We start from the raw sequence: 16,560 nt of genomic DNA on the forward strand, positions 1-16,560 counted from the left end.
ACCTCGTTTATTCTCCTCAGGACTTTAAATGGCCCTATACACTGCGGACCCAGCTTCCGGCAGGGCAAGCGGAGGGGCAGGTTTCGGGTCGAGAGCCAGACCCTGTCCCCAGGTGCAAACACGGGGGCCTCACTGCGGTGACGGTCAGCGCTCTTCTTCTGCCTTTCAATGACTCTTGGACAGCCCTCCAGGTCTCCTTAGAGCGCTGCACCCACTCCTCCACCGCAGGAGCCTCAGTCTGGCTCTGATGCCACGGTGCCAGGACTGGCTGGTACCCCAACACGCACTCAAATGGTGACATGTTGGTAGAGGAGTGGCTTAGTGAGTTCTGGGCTATTTCTGCCCAGGGAATATATCTCGCCCACTCCCCTGGCCGGTCCTGGCAATACGACCGCAGAAACCTACCCACCTCCTGGTTCACTCTCTCCACCTGCCCATTACTCTCCGGATGATACCCTGAGATCAGGCTGACCGAGACCCCCAGACGTTCCATAAATGCCCTCCAAACACGGGAGATAAACTGGGGGCCCCGATCAGAAACTATATCCTCGGGCACCCCGTAGTGCCGGAAGACATGGGTGAAAAGAGCTTCCGCAGTCTGTAGGGCCGTAGGGAGACCGGGCAATGGGATAAGACGGCAGGACTTAGAGAACAGATCCACAACGACCAGGATCGTTGTGTTACCCTGAGAGGGGGGAAGATCAGTAAGAAATCCACCGATAGATGGGTCCACGGCCGTTGTGGAACGGGAAGAGGTTGTAATTTACCTCGTGGCAGGTGTCTAGGAGCCTTACTCTGGGCGCACACCGAACAGGAGGAGACATAGAATCGCACATCCCTCCTCAAAGTGGGCCACCAGTACTTCCTCTGAAGACCTCGCACTGTCCTAAAAATACCTGGGTGACCCGACGAGGGTAGACAATGAGCCCATCGAATCAATTGATCACGAACAGCCAGCGGCACGTATCTTCGACCCTCCGGACACTGTGGAGGCGCAGGTTCCTCCCTTCGCCCCCGTCGATGTCCGTGTCCACATCCCATACTACTGGTGCCACCAGCTTAGCTGCCGGAATGATGGGAGTAGGATCGATGGACCTGTCCTCAGTGTCATAGAGTCTTGACAGCACGTCGGCCTTAGTGTTGAGGGAACCTGGTCTATACGAGATAGTGAAACGAAATCTGGTGAAAAACATGGCCCACCTTGCCTGACGAGGATTCAGTCTCCTAGCTGATCGGATATACTCCAGGTTACGGTGGTCAGTCCAGATAAGGAAAGGGTGCTTAGCCCCCTCAAGCCAGTGTCTCCACACCTTCAGGGCCTTAACCATAGCCAACAACTCCCTATCCCCCACATCATAATTCCGCTCCGCTGGCCCGAGTTTCTTCGAAAAAAAGGCACAGGGGCGGAGCTTCGGTGGCGCACCCGAACGCTGTGAGAGCACCGCTCCAACCCCAGCCTCGGATGCGTCCACCTCTACTATAAACGCCAAAGAAGGGTCCGGATGCGCCAACACCGGCGCCTCAGAGAACATTGCCTTCAACTTATGAAAAGCTCCGTCCGCCTCTGCTGACCACTGCAAACGCACCGGCCCCCCCTTCAGCAGTGAGGTAATAGGGGCAGCTACCTGACCAAAACCCCGAATAAACCTCCGGTAGTAATTGCAAACCCCAAGAACCGCTGCACCTCCTTTACTGTGGTCGGAGTCGGCCAATTACGCACGGCCTTTACGCGGTCACCCTCCATTACCAACCCAGAGCTGGAAATGCGATAACCCAGGAAGGAAACTGATCGTTTGGAAAACTCACATTTCTCCGCCTTCACATACAGGTCATGCTCCAGCAGTTGCCTAAGAACCTTGCGCACCAGAGACCCCTGGAGAGTTCCCTGTTTCCACGAAATCGTAGGATTATGAATAGCTAGCCAGGGAATCCCCAGCACCACTGGAAACGCAGGTGAATCGATAAGGAACAAACTAATTTGCTCCTTGTGATTCCCCTGCGTAATCATCTCCAACAAAATTGTGGCTTTCCTCACCAGCCCTGACCCTAATGGTCGACTATCTAAAGAGTGCAAGGGAAAAGGGGGGTCTACTTTTACTAACGGAATCCTCAACCTCTGAGCGAGTCCGCGATCTATAAAGTTTCCAGCTGTGCCTGAATCTACCAGTGCCTTATGCTGGAGAGAAGGAGAATAATTAAGGAAACAAATTAATAAGAACATGTGACCAACAGGAAACTCTGGGAGAGTGTGGTGCTTACTCACCTGGGGTGACCGAGGAGTGTTCTGCCTGCCTTCTCGATTCCCAGATGAAGTCCTCCAGCACCGACCAGACGTGTGCCCTCTCCGGCCACAACTGGTACAGGAGGGGCTTCCTCCTCCGATCTCCCTAGACGCAGTCCCTCCTAGCTCCATCGGGATAGGAGCAGGAGGGTCAGGAGGTAGAACTGACAGGACCCTTTCAGAACGTCCGCGAGCAGCTAGCAGATGGTCCAACCGGATCGACAGGTCTATCAGTCCATCCAGGCTAAGTGTAGTGTCCCGACAGGCCAGCTCCCTGCGGACGTCCTCTCTCAGGCTACATCTGTAATGGTCTATCAGGGCCCTGTCGTTCCACCCTGCTCCAGCGGCCAAGGTCCGGAACTCCAGCGCGAAGTCCTGCGCGCTCCTCGTCCCCTGTCTGAGATGGAACAATCTCTCACCCGCCGCTCAACCTTCTGGAGGGTGATCGAACACGGCCCTGAAACGGCGGATGAACTCTGGGTAATTGTCCTCCGCTGAGTCGGGCCCGTTCCAGACCGCATTAGCCCACTCCAGGGCTCTACCCGTAAGGCATGTGATGAGGACCCACACTCTCTCCTCGTCCGAGGAAGCCGGCCGAACGGTGGCCAGGTAGAGGTCTAGTTGAAGCAGGAATCCCTGGCACCCCGTCGCTGCTCCATCGTACTCCCTCGGAGGCGTAATGCGAAGAGCGCTGGAACCGGATCCAGATGGGGGAGATGGTAGAGTTACTGGTGGGAGGGTCGGTGGGGTAGTAGGGAGACCATTCCTCTCCCAACGATCCATCCTCTCCATCAATTGATCCATCGCTGATCCTAGGCGATGGAGAATGGACGTGTGATGAAGGACTCTCTCCTCCATAGTGGGAAGAGGAGTGGTCGCTGCTCCTGCTGACTCCATATCGTGGTGCGGGCTTCTGTTACGGCAAATGAGTGAGGAGGTGTGGAGTCAGGCGCAGAGAGCAAAAGATGTGGGAAAAAACACGCTTTAATGTCCCGGAAAAATAACATGAACAAAAGTAGGAAAACAAATGATCGGAAATATTAACGGACAGCGCGAAACCCAAAATACAAACAAAATACACTCAAACATAGAACAGACGAACAAGCCCGCACGAAACAGAAGCGGGCTGAACAAACTATATATAACCCTACCCTAACAACCAAACAAGAAACAGGTGATACCAATCAGACAAAACCAAAGGAACACAGAACAACGGATCGGTGATAGCTAGTAGACCGGCGACGACGACCGCCGAGCGCCACCCGAACAAGAAGGGGAGTCACCTTCGGTAATATTCGTGACATCTTTGGACACATGGGGTTACTGTTTTTTTTACACATTTCACGAACCAAGTTATGTAAATACTTGTTGAGATATATATACACACCTACTCATTCAAGGGTTTTTCTTTATTTTTACTAATAGTGAAGACATCACAACTATGAAATAACACATATGGAATCATGTAGTAACCAAAAAAGTGTAAAACAAATCAAAATATATTTGAAATTATTCAAAGTAGCCACCCTTTTTCCCCCTTGATGACAGCTTTGCACCCTCTTGGCATTCTCTCAACCACCTTCATGAGGATTGCTTTTCCAACTGTCTTGAAGGAGTTCCCACATATGCTGAGCAGTTGTTGGCTGATTTTCCTTCACTCTGAGGTCCAACTCATCCCAAACCATCTCAATTTGGTTGTGGTCGGGTGATTGTGGAGGCCAGGTCATCTGATGCAGCACTCCATCACTCTCCTTGGTAAAAAATCACTGACAGTATCACCAGAAAAGCACCCCCACACCATCACACCTCTTCCATGCTTCATGTTGGGAACCACACATGCAGAGATCATCCGTTCACCTACTCTACGTCTCACAAAGACAAGGAGGTTGGAACCAAAAATCTCAAATTTGGACTCATCAGACCGAAGCACAGAAACTGTGTGTTTCTTAGTGGTTTCTTTGCAGCAATTCGACCATGAAGACCTGATTCACTCAGTTTCCTCTGAACAGTTGATGTTGAGATGTGTCTGTTACTTGATCTGAGGTGCAGTTAACTCTAATGAACCTATCCTCTGCAGCAGATGTAACTTTGGGTCTTCCTTTCCTGTGGCGGTCCTCATGAGGGCCAGTTTCATTATAGCGCTTGATAGTTTTTGCAACTGCAATTGAAGAAACTTTCAAAGTTCTTGACATTTTCGGATTGACTGACCTTCAAGTCTTAAAGTAATGATGGACTGTTGTTTCTCTTTGCTTATTTGAGCTGTTCTTGCCATAATATGGACTTGGTCTTTTACCAAATAGGACTATTTTCTGCATACTACCCCTACCTTGTCACAACAGAACTGATTGGCTCAAACGCATTAAGAAGGAAAGAAATTCCACAAATTAACTTTTAACAAAAGTTGGGGCTCCTGAGTGGCGCAGCGGTCTAAGGCACTGCATCTCAGTACAAGAGCCATCACTACAGACCCTGGTTCGATCCTGGGCTGTATCACAACCGGACGTGATTGGGCGGTGCACAATTGGCCCAGCGTCGTCCGGGTTAGGGGAGGGTTTGGCCGGGATAGGCCGTCATTGTCAAATAAGAATTTGTTCTTAACTGACTTGCCCTGTTAAATAAATGTTAAATTTAAAAAATAAGGCACACCTGTTAATTGAAATGCATTCCAGGTGACTACCTCATGAAGCTGAGTGAATGCCAAGAGTGTGCAAAGTTGTCATCAACCTTTGGCTACTAACTGTTTTGGTTGCTACATGATTCCATATGTTATTTCATAGTTTTGATGTCTTCATTATTATTCTACATTGTAGAAAATAGTACAAATAAAGAAAAACTCACAAATGAGTAGGTGTGTCCAAACCTTTGACTGGTACGGTATATGAAAACAATATTGAAAGAAATCCACACTCTCTCTCACACATACACCCCTAAAGTCCATGCAGTATTTGCAAATCCATTGCAAGTCAATAGAGACTGGAGGATTAAGCATTTTACGTTTTCTCTCCTCAGAACATAAACATGTTCAGATCTTAATAATGTTTGGTATATAGATTGTCTGGACCAATATATAAAAATCCACACACTCCGCTCCTCTCTCTCACACACACCCCTAGAGTATATCGGCACGTTTATGGAGTCATTTTATCAGTTTGTTTCTCTGTCAGATCTTAAATATCTGTACCGCTGAGTGTACAAAACATGAGGAACACCTTCCTAATATTAAGTTGCACCCCTTTTTGCCCTCAGAACAGCCTCACTTCATCAGGGCATGGACTCTACAAGGTGTCAAAGGTGTTCCACAGGGATGCTGGCCCATGTTGACTCCAATGCTTCCCATAGTTGTGTCAAATTGGCTGGATGTGCTTTGGGTGGTGGACCATTCTTGATACTGTTAAGTGTGAAAAACCCAGCAGCGTTGCAGTTCTTGACACATCCGGTGCGCCTGTCACCGATTACCATACCCCGTTCAAAGGCACTTAAATATTTTGTCTTGCCCATTCACCCTCTGAATTGCACACATACACAATCCATGATTCAAGGCTTAAAAATCCTTCTTTAACCTGTCTCCTCCCATTCATCTACCCTGATTTGAAGTGGATTTAACAGGTGACATCAATACGGGATCACAGCTTTCATCTGGTCAGTCTGTCATGGAAAGAGCACGTATTCATAATGTTTTGTACACTCAGTGTATATAAAAACAATATCTAAAGCAATCCACACGCACTCACACGCGGGTGTGCATTGATGTCTGTGGTATGTGTGTAAACGGGTGTGCCTGTGAGAGAGGGAGAGAAAGAGGGAGAATGCTGTAGCAGGTCTCACTTGCCATTGACTTGCATTCAATTTGCTTATGCTGTATAATATACTCTAGGAGTGAGTGTGTGTGTGTGTGGATGTATTTATATATTGGTCCTGACTATCTATATACCAAACATTAAGATCTGAACATGTTTAAAGATCTGAGAAATAGGGAACATACTGTAAAATGACTCCCTCTTCAGTCTCCATTGACTTGCGTTGAATTTACTTACACTGCATGTACTCTAGTGGTGTGTGTGGATTATATATATATATATTATTCTGATCTGATCACTTTAACATGTATTCACTGGACTTGGTTCATGAAATGCGTAAAAACACTCACCCCATGTGTCCAAAGACAATGTAGTACAATATCAAAAACTCACATTGAAGACAAACACTTTGGCCGATGTATTATTATGTTTTTCAGATGTGTCCATTAGTAAACTCAGAGATTGTATTTACTGAAGGAAATGATCCGCTATGGACATGAATGGGTTAATAAAAGGGCATTTAACAAATTGTTTGAAGCGGTAGCTTAGGTTTTGTTTAAAAATAAATGTTGATAAGCAGATCCTTTCTCAGATGGAGGTATTTTTTCAGTGAATAAAAAACCCACATTGTCGCTTGTTCCAGACTTTTGCATGATTCCTAAATTGAGTCGTGATCTGAAATTTTTAAACCTAATTCAGCCATCAGACTCCATTTACCCTTTTTATAGTGGGATTTAAACCTTGTCATATTCTATCAGCTACGTTTAGAAACCCATTCACACCATGACCATGACGTACAGTCTGTTGTTTTGACTAATGCCTGACTCCATGTTTAAACGGCCCTTTGTCCTTTTGTGTTGAACTATAAAGGGAGTGGCTGGGTGTGTGTTGGTGAAGACAAAGTTCCTGTCCCTCATTCCCCAGATTCAGACAAATCAAGTGAATCTGATTCTGTTTTCCAGGAAGTGCTTTCACGCCCGCCCGCTCGTCCGCCCGCCCTCTCTCAATCTCTTTCTTTCCTTGCTTCCCCCCTCCTCTCTCTCTCTGTGAGTGAAGGGGGAGAAAATGGAGCACCGTAGCTATGGTAACTGCATCAGGCAGGCGCTCACCAGATCCTCACAGAGCTGAAGCATTTTAATAGAGCAGTATATTTCAGGTAGCATCTTTCATCCTCAGTATACAGTCCTATAACACCTTCACAGACCTTGCAGATCTGCTGCGATGCCCACTCACAAGATGCTATACTGCCAATGAAGTCACATGCTGCGGGCTATTGATAAGATAATAAGTAATTGATCGGAAAGAACTCCATCTTCTTGCCTGGTGGAAGGAGATACCCATCCACCATTTTAAATCGGATACAGTCTCCTTATTTTGGTCCTTGCTTGGCAGTCTTTGTCATTTGTCAGTGGGGCTGTGCTTTAAAACCAGGGTATGAAAGAGCTCACAGAGAGAGAGAGAGAGAGAGTGTGTGTGTGTGCTGGATCGCAGCTCGGCTCTCTGGCAACCGCTCCCCTTAACGCCCACCCTCCAGTCCTCCTGCCTAGACCAAGGATGATTAGCCTGCGTGCTTGTGGCCCCTCCCCTCCCCGGCTGAGAGGAGGGGGGGGGGGGTAGTCCCCCTTCAGTGCTCTCCTTTTGTCTGTGGATAAAGCAGCTGCCTCTTTCCCTGTTCAGCCATGGGAGCCGCAGGTCAGTACACACACTTCTACCGCACTTGCTAAAGCTTTTCTCTCTTTGTGCAATCTGTAGATCAGATCACAAGGCACATGAGGCACATTTGCTGCTGTTTGTCAAGTCTCTCCGGCGTTGCTGTCCTTGCCTGTCTGTCTTACAGCTGCTTTGCTTAGTGCGTGTGTGAATGTGTGTGTTTTTGTTGTTGAGCATCTCCATTACAAGCAATACTGTAGATAAATGGAAAATCATAGAGAGTGGGTTAGTGACTAGTGATATTGGTACTTGGTTTAAAGGGAGTGGCACTCAGTCAGATATATAGAGGTAATCCAGCCTGATTGATTAGAGTTATTGATTACAAGGACAGAGGTCAGTCAGTATTGGTTATTGAGGGCAGCTCAACTGACTTGCTGACTTGGGCAGATGATTATGGGGAAATGGCAGAACGTGCCGAGCATTGCACCTGTCACCCACAGAGAGGAGGTAAAACGAGTGTCTTTCAGCACCCTGTTTTAGAACGCCTTTTTTTCATCCATAGATGCCTATGGTAGAAAATAAAGATGGCTGTCATTTCTGTGCTGTTCACAGCTCCACGGCTAAAATTAGTGCATGCGGGCAAGTAGGCAGGAGGGCTTAGGGAGGAAGACACCCAGGGGACCCAGCAGTGTTTTACTCCTCTCTAGAACAGGAGCACAAACTCTCTGGAACTGACTTTTTCTCCTCGTAAAACAGAGGGCTTGCAGGTGTCACATCAACAGCTGGCTGCTGGATTTACACTGAGCCATAGTCACTGGATGTGGAGGAGATAGCTCACTAATGTGGGTGAACCAGCCACTGTTCTCATGGAAACAAGCCTGTGTTAACAGCCAACATAGGAGAGGGCTGTATGGGTCACCTGAGTTGAGCTGGAATGGTGCACTGACTAGGCCTGATCCAGGGGTGATAAACCTGTGTCATCTTTGTTGGGGGCTGAAAACGGATGCTCTAAAACAGAGATAGCAGGACATGGCACCAGTCTTTTAAGACATAATTCAATTGGATGTATGAAATAGTATATATTTAAAGAGATCTTATTTAGGTTACCAACTAGGCTGTATCCCCTCATTTAACTAGGCTGTATCCCCTCATTTAACTAGGCTGTATCCCCTCATTTAACTAGGCTGTGTCCCCTTATTTAACTAGGCTGTATCTCCTCATTTAACTAGGCTGTATCCCTTTATTTAACTAAGCTGTATCCCCTTATTTAACTAGACTGTATCTCCGCATTTAACTAGGCTGTATCTCCTCATTAACTAGGCTGTATCCCCTTATTTAACTAGGTTGTATCCACTTATTTAACTAGGCTGTATCCCCTTATTTAACTAGGCTGTATCTCCTCATTTAACTAGGCTGTATCCCCTCATTTAACTAGGCTGTGTCCCCTTATTTAACTAGGCTGTATCTCCTCATTTAACTAGGCTGTATCTCCTCATTTAACTAGGCTGTATCCCCTCATTTAACTAGGCTGTGTCCCCTTATTTAACTAGGCTGTATCTCCTCATTTAACTAGGCTGTATCTCCTCATTTAACTAGGCTGTATCCCCTCATTTAACTAGGCTGTGTCCCCTTATTTAACTAGGCTGTATCTCCTCATTTAACTAGGCTGTGTCCCCTTATTTAACTAGGCTGTATCTCCTCATTTAACTAGGATGTATCCCCTCATTTAACTAGGCTGTATCCCCTCATTTAACTAGGCTGTATCTCCTCATTTAACTAGGCTGTATCTCCTCATTTAACTAGGATGTATCCCCTCATTTAACTAGGCTGTATCTCCTCATTTAACTAGGATGTATCCCCTCATTTAACTAGGCTGTATCCCCTCATTTAACTAGGCTGTATCCCCTTATTTAACTAGGATGTATCCCCTCATTTAACTAGGCTGTATCCCCTCATTTAACTAGGCTGTATCTCCTCATTTAACTAGGCTGTATCTCCTCATTTAACTAGGATGTATCCCCTCATTTAACTAGGCTGTATCTCCTTTGGGTGTTTACTAGTGTGGCTTATGATGTAGCCTAGTTTGTTCATTCTTATAGTCCCAAATGGGCCTCTCATCTGTTACTGTGCCCTAATTCCTCTGGCTGTAGAGCTGTAGAATGACCAGGTCACTTTAAGCTGTTATCTCTGGACACTATCTGGATCTATTTATGCCACTGGCTCCACAGGCCAATGATTAACTCAGCTCTGTGAATGGCTAGTACAGTTGTACTACTGGGGAACCAGGTTGTGTTAGGGTACTGCAGGGTCGCTTGTGTGTGTGACCAGGCCGAGTGCTGACCACTACTACTGATAATCACACGTCACTGGCGGATAGAGTGCCACCACCGGTGTGTGGCAACATAGATTGAGTGACACTTGTTCAACAAGTAGTAGTCAGCTCGCTATTATCGTTGGCAAAGGTCACTCTATATATAGGGGAAAAGAAGCCGGATAGAAAAGTTTTCACTTAAGACACATTCACACCTACGTTTATGAATCCACAGCTGAATCAAACGCAATAAAAATATAGGTTAGAGCAAAATCCCACACGTCAGGGGTCTCTGAGGACTTCTGACTGCTATGGGATTCCAGTTATTTGACCTAAATGCCTGGGACACACGGGATTACGGCACTGTAAGTGATATCACAGCGTAGACAGGAACACTGTAAATTGAGCACTGTGGAGTCATTCTATCACTGTAATGCTGAGGTGACCGATGATTGGGTCATACTGTGTCATGCTGGGGTGACCTTACGGTTAGGTCATCATACTGTCACTGTGTAATACTGGGCCTAACTCTGGATCCTAACCCTGCTCTCCTGTCTCTGTCCTCCCCCCAGCCATTGACCTGCTCTACTGGAGGAACGTGAAGCAGTCTGGAGCTGTGTTTGGCAGCGTGCTCCTGCTGCTCTTCTCTCTGACCCAGTTCAGTGTGGTCAGTGTGGGAGCCTACTTAACCCTGGCCGCCCTCTCTGCCAGCATCAGCTTCAGGATCTACAAGTCTGTGCTTCAGGCTGTGCAGAAGACCGATGAAGGACACCCGTTCAAGTGAGTGAAAGATGATAAGAGGTTTTCTCAGCACATTAAAAAATCTGCCATTTACATTCACAAATCAGTTTTACAAAGTCACTTTAGCCTAGACACCAACAGTCTCTTGTACTTTTCTCCCAAACAGATCCTATCTGGAAGTGGAGATCTCCCTGTCCCAGGATCAGATTGGTAATTATGCTGACAAGGCTTTGCTCTATGCCAACACCTGTATGAAGGAGCTCCGTAGGCTTTTCCTGGTCCAGGACCTCATCGACTCACTGAAGGTCAGCCTCTCTCTCATCTCTCGGCTTTTACAAGAATGACATGGACACTAACACCTTACCAACACTCCACTTTTTAATGTCTGTAATCTCACTACTATTTCTACTGTCAAATGTCATCAATGGACATGTTAAAACCTAAAATATCTAATTATTTTTGTATTTTATACCTTCTGTCAATCATCAAATAAACATACTATAAATTGTGGGGGTGGGCTTGTTTGGTGAAGCAGTGCCAAGTGTTTTCACATTGTGTTGCAGTTTGCTGTGCTGATGTGGCTGCTGACCTATGTGGGCGCTCTCTTCAATGGCCTGACTCTGCTTATTCTAGGTGAGGATCCTCCAATGACTAGCTACTGTTCTACTCAGCTCTGCACCCCTTTACTGCCTTCCCACCATGTTGAGCCTGACATACAGCTCATATTTGATCTCTTCTAACATCATTTTATAACAAAACGGAATATAATGCATCATATTGGAACCTCTCAATCTACAAGATCACAAAGCCAGTCTGAATGAGTTTTTACTATAATCAGTGGGCTGTAATAAGCACGCATCACAGTACCCCATTGTCAGTAAATGATTAACCCAACACAGAGAGAACACACGCTGTGGAGCACATGACCTCCTGACAAGATCACAACATATTGTTCTTCATGGAACCAGCGTTTTACTGCAATCTGTATCAATTAAGTTCTGTATCAAAGTGGATTATTCCCTTCTGCCCTTTTTAGTAAAAACAATTTATTTTAATCTTAGATTAAAGTTCCGTCGCTTCACTTCCCAAAAAGATCCATGTGATGAAATTCCAAAAGGTTATTTATGAAGGTCTTTGTTCAAAGGTTTCATTCACAACTGAAGACAAAGTATCTCATATGTGTTATTTTTCTATTAACCTAGTGTAGATAAGTCTCTGAGCTGGAGTGGGGCTCTGTGGACACAATGAGTTTTGAGTATATTCCCTGGGGGTGACGAGGTCAAACTGCTTTAACATGCGTCTCTCCCTCGCTCGTCCCCTACAGCCGTGGTGTCCATGTTTAGCATGCCCATTGTCTATGAGAAACACCAGGTAAGAATTTACCCTCACTCTCTAGAATAAATTTTTGTTATTAACTCACAAAATATGTTTTTATTGAATCTAAATTGTTTTCTGTCTCAGGCACAGATTGACCAATATGTTGGATTAATACGGACCCAAGTGAACTCCGTAGTGGGGAAGTAAGTGGTTATGACCTTTTCTACTCAAGAATGAACATGGTAGTTTCTGGAACATCCACCTAAGAAATAGATTGTAATTATCATCTTGATATAAACTAGAAAAGGTTCATGACTTCACTGACATAAATCAGTACTGTATCCAAGTTGACCTTGTGTTTTGTCGCAACAGGATCCAGGCGAAGATCCCCGGGGCCAAGCGAAAGGAAGAGTAGACGCGAGTCTAGCTAACAGCGAGGTCCAGCTCAGACAGCTTGATCATTGTTGGAGAGCCTTGTCATTATCTGTGGGGTAGTAGTACTATTTCATCTAGGTGTTCTCTAAAACCAACCACTGAAGAAGCCCTGACCCCAAAACTGTCTAGAACGGTTAACACAAAGTAAATCACTCATGTTCAAGATCTTATGTCTAGGTAGACAAGTACACAATTCTGAACAACAAAAAGAACCAGCCTTTTTTTCTTTTGTGTTGCTTGTTATTAAGTGCATGACGTCAAGCCTTGAGTAAATATTTGAGATATTTTGTGCAGTTTTTCATGCTACATTATTTTGCTGTGCTTACAACAAACTAAGATTTGGCACAAAAAAGAGATATGCCTACAGAAATGCTCTGCTGCCAATGTTAAATACCGCTTCATGTTCGAGTTTGCTGGTTGGGCTTCTCTCATTACATGACAATATATATAAAATGATTTCCTTTTGGTGTTTTCAAGCACAAAATAATTTGACAATGTGTTTTAGATGTGGTAATTGTAGGGTTTTTGCTTTTGTATAACTATAAGGAACTATACACAAGCTGGTGTTTTAGGTGCCGTTGTTTGACTACCATGAAGACGAGGAATATCTGATGATATTTAATTTGTTTGAATTAACTGTCCAACTATACTCAATGTAGTTCTTAGACCCTGGACTAACTATTTGCACTTACAGTATGTATTTCATTACAGAATAAGAAAAATAAATGTTCCTTGATGTATTATGTTAGTTTTTCAGACGCTTTACTGAAAACGGGGTCCAAGACAAAACGGTTTCATTTGACTAGGGCAGTCTAGTCTTGTGTTATAAATAAGAGGACATATGAGGTGTTCATGTTTCGTAGGGTACACGGTGCATACAACACTTGGAAAATCTCCAAAAGGGATTTGAAATTACATTCTATAAATACACGTTGATTCCTTCTGGCACAGAAGACCCTTTCATGCCTGCATGCGCATATCAGTATGCTGAGGTGACAAATTTAACTTGGCTGTTAGGTTACTCTGACGGACTATTCCTGAGTTTGAATGGAGACCGACAGTGACAGACAAGTCTCATCTGTTGTAAGCACTCAAATGTGTATTTTTGTAAGTACAGTACCGAACTGAAACCAGCACCATACCTTCAGACTAAGTCAGATTCATTTATAAAAATAAAAATGGTAATGCCATTTATTGTTTTAAATATCACTAATTATCAAAATAGAAAAGGATAGGTGTTTAGAAAGTATAATTACACCAGCACAGCAATAGAAAAGCTGAACATCATAACACAGGACAGAGAAGCATGGCAGGACCTTAAGTAAAATAAGTCATAACAATTACACAATTTTTTTGGTGTTGAAATAATTATCAAAAGAGATTGTCCCTCCTGAGGGTTACCATAAGCAAGAATCTTGTAAAACATAAGAGTAGTGGAGGTGAAAACAGGACAACATGCTGTGCTTCTGGTTGCTGCTTTAGAATGGGCTCATATGTTGAGCAGTGTGACAGGGTGTAGCTGGAACAGGAGCCCTTTGCTCTTTCCATCTTCCTTCTGGACAATCTCCATCTTCTGACTGGGATCCACCTGTACACAACATGGCCACACCAGACAAGCTCAACATGAATTGTTTAAACACTAGAAATTATGATTAAGTATGGACCTTACGCTCTATAAAAGCTCAGGACAGAATTGATTAAAGTGGGGAAAACTAACATTACACCATGAATTCAAGCCATACCTGGTTCCATTGCTTTGGTTCCTCATGGTACACAGGAGCAAGGTCTTCTCGAGGGGGTGACTTTGTAAACAGACTGATGAGTCGTTCGCGGCAGTCCTCCTGCAGGGTGTTGATCCTGTCAGGCCCCAGGTGCAGAGGACCATTGGGCCCCTCACACACCAGACGGTTAATGGCACCACGCAATGCATTGATCTGATCCAACACAAAACACACTGATTATATGTGGAAAGTTGAAGTTTTAAAACACGATACATATGGATATGAAGGGTCTATGAGGAACTATATGGATGTTAGCTACCTCAGTGATGTCCTCTACATCGAATTTGACATCAAAGGCGAGCTCCATGTCATGTTCAGGCAGGGCAGCTGCCTGAGACTGGACGTTCCACCCCAGACCACAGAGGGCACCAGTGTAGCTGGTCCTCTCCTCGTTGGTGCTGCAGAGAACAGGCAAAGTTACATTAACAGACCTTTATGACTAAATGCATGATTTGACATGAATATGACAAATTATTTATGTTAACATTTAATAAAACCTGCCCATAATTGTACATTCCCTATAAGATTTCACATTCCCTATAAAAGGTATGGTAGGTAATTTGATTACATGTGATGAGTATACCATCTCCAAGCAGACTGACCGTAGCTCTGTGGCAGGGGTGAAGAGCATGGTGATGAGTGCAGGCAGGCCGTGGATGTGAGGCATCAGTGTGGTCTCCTTCAGTAGAATCTGTGAGCCTATATCAGCACACACATATACGCATCTTACTGTTACGACAAAGACAAATGTACATTTCTGGTAGGGTCTAAACTAACAGTAAGCCCGTTGGTGGTTTGAGTCATTTAAAAAAAAGTTACAAAAAAAAAAAGATTTGATGGGAAAACAATCGTAATCGACATGGAAATGACTCAAATCAAAATCGAAAGTGTAGAAATTATGGACAAAACATTAACACCTGCTCTTTCCATGACAGAGTGACCAGGTGACAGCTATGATCCCTTTAGGCCTGACCCCAATTAGTCGACTGGTCGATTGTTTGGTCGTTAGGCTGTTGGTTGACCGAGATTGTGTTATTGCTCGACTAACACACGCACACACAGTCAAAAGTTTGGACACACCTACTCATTCAAGGGTTTTTCTTTATTTTTACTAATTTTCTACATTGTAGAATAATAGTGAAGACATCAAAAATGAAACAACATATGGAATCATGTAGTAACCAAAAAAGTGTCAAACAAATCTAAATATATTTTATATTTGAGATTCTTCAAAGTAGCAACCCTTTGCCTTGACAGCTTTGCATGAGTCTTGGCATGAGTCAACTTCTCACCACATTTTATGCACTGCAGTGCTAGCTAGGTGTAGCTTATGCTTTCAGTACTAGATTCATTCTCTGATCCTTCGATTGGGTGAGCAACATGTCAGTTCATGCTGCAAGAGCTCTGATAGGATGGAGGACGTCCTCTGAAGTTGTCACAATTACTGTGTAAGTCTATGGAAGAGCCTCCTAGGTATTGCACTGAAGTCAAAGTAACAAGAGGAGGACGGAAGCCAGCTGTCCTTCAGCTACGCTATGGTGCTACCCTATGGAGTGCTGTTGAGGATACTATAGACCATTGCAAAACAGTGTGTTTTAATCAATTTGGTGACATTAATATATTTAGTTTTATATAAAAAGGACAACTTTTTTATTATTATATTTTTAATTAAATTCACTGAGGTTGGTCCTCCCCTGAGGAGCCGCCACTGATATATACATATACAGTGCCTTCAGAGAGTATTCAGACCCCTTGACTTTATCCTCATTTTGTAACATTACAGCCTTAATCTATAATGGACTATATAAAACAAAATTCTCAGCAATCTACACAGAATACCCCATAATGACAGGTTAAGACATTTTTGCAAATGTATTAAACTAAAAAACGGAAATATCTTATTTGCATAAGTATTCAGACCCTTTACTATGAGACTCGAAATTGAGCTCAGGTGCATCCTGTTTCCATTGATTATCCTTGAGATGTTTCTACAACTTGATTAGAGTCTACCTGTGCTAAATTCAATTGATTGGACATGATTTGGAAAGGCACACACCTGACTATATAAAAAGGTCCCACAGTTGACAGTGCATGCCAGAGCAAAAATCAAGCCATGAGGTCAAAGGAATTGTTCGTAGAGCTACGAGACAGGATTGTGTGGAGGCACAGATCTAGGGAAGGGTAACAAAACATTTCTGCAGCATTGAATGTCCAAGAACACAGTGGCCTCCATCATTCTTAAATGGA

The 16,560-nt window shown here is 44.5% G+C and overlaps 2 protein-coding genes across 5 annotated transcripts in view; one reads left to right on the plus strand and one right to left on the minus strand.

Annotated features, from left to right (window-relative positions):
* LOC135508149 (reticulon-1-A-like) overlaps nt 1-13,272 on the plus strand; it is a 57,113-nt gene extending 43,841 nt beyond the window's left edge. For 3 of the 4 annotated variants that reach the window (XM_064928143.1, XM_064928144.1, XM_064928145.1), the window contains 6 exons: nt 10,612-10,819; nt 10,947-11,085; nt 11,344-11,413; nt 12,105-12,151; nt 12,242-12,300; nt 12,470-13,272. In XM_064928143.1, coding sequence (XP_064784215.1) covers nt 10,612-10,819; nt 10,947-11,085; nt 11,344-11,413; nt 12,105-12,151; nt 12,242-12,300; nt 12,470-12,512 — 566 coding nt within the window. In that variant the 3' untranslated portion in view covers nt 12,513-13,272. Of the gene's footprint in view, nt 1-7,672; nt 7,771-10,611; nt 10,820-10,946; nt 11,086-11,343; nt 11,414-12,104; nt 12,152-12,241; nt 12,301-12,469 lie in introns of those variants that run through there. The other variant, XM_064928146.1, reaches the window with a different exon arrangement.
* A 436-nt stretch (nt 13,273-13,708) lies between these two features.
* The window catches only part of tdrd9 (tudor domain containing 9), a 29,606-nt gene continuing 26,754 nt past the window's right edge, over nt 13,709-16,560 (minus strand). Inside the window, exons 29-32 of the mRNA XM_064927008.1 lie at nt 14,916-15,012; nt 14,573-14,711; nt 14,275-14,466; nt 13,709-14,120 (exon numbers count right to left, since the gene is read on the minus strand). Coding sequence (XP_064783080.1) covers nt 14,022-14,120; nt 14,275-14,466; nt 14,573-14,711; nt 14,916-15,012 — 527 coding nt within the window. The 3' untranslated portion in view covers nt 13,709-14,021. The remainder of the gene's footprint in view (nt 14,121-14,274; nt 14,467-14,572; nt 14,712-14,915; nt 15,013-16,560) is intronic.

The sequence above is a fragment of the Oncorhynchus masou genome, chromosome 21 (genome assembly GCF_036934945.1).
Source record: "Oncorhynchus masou masou isolate Uvic2021 chromosome 21, UVic_Omas_1.1, whole genome shotgun sequence".
Lineage (NCBI taxonomy): Eukaryota > Metazoa > Chordata > Actinopteri > Salmoniformes > Salmonidae > Oncorhynchus > Oncorhynchus masou.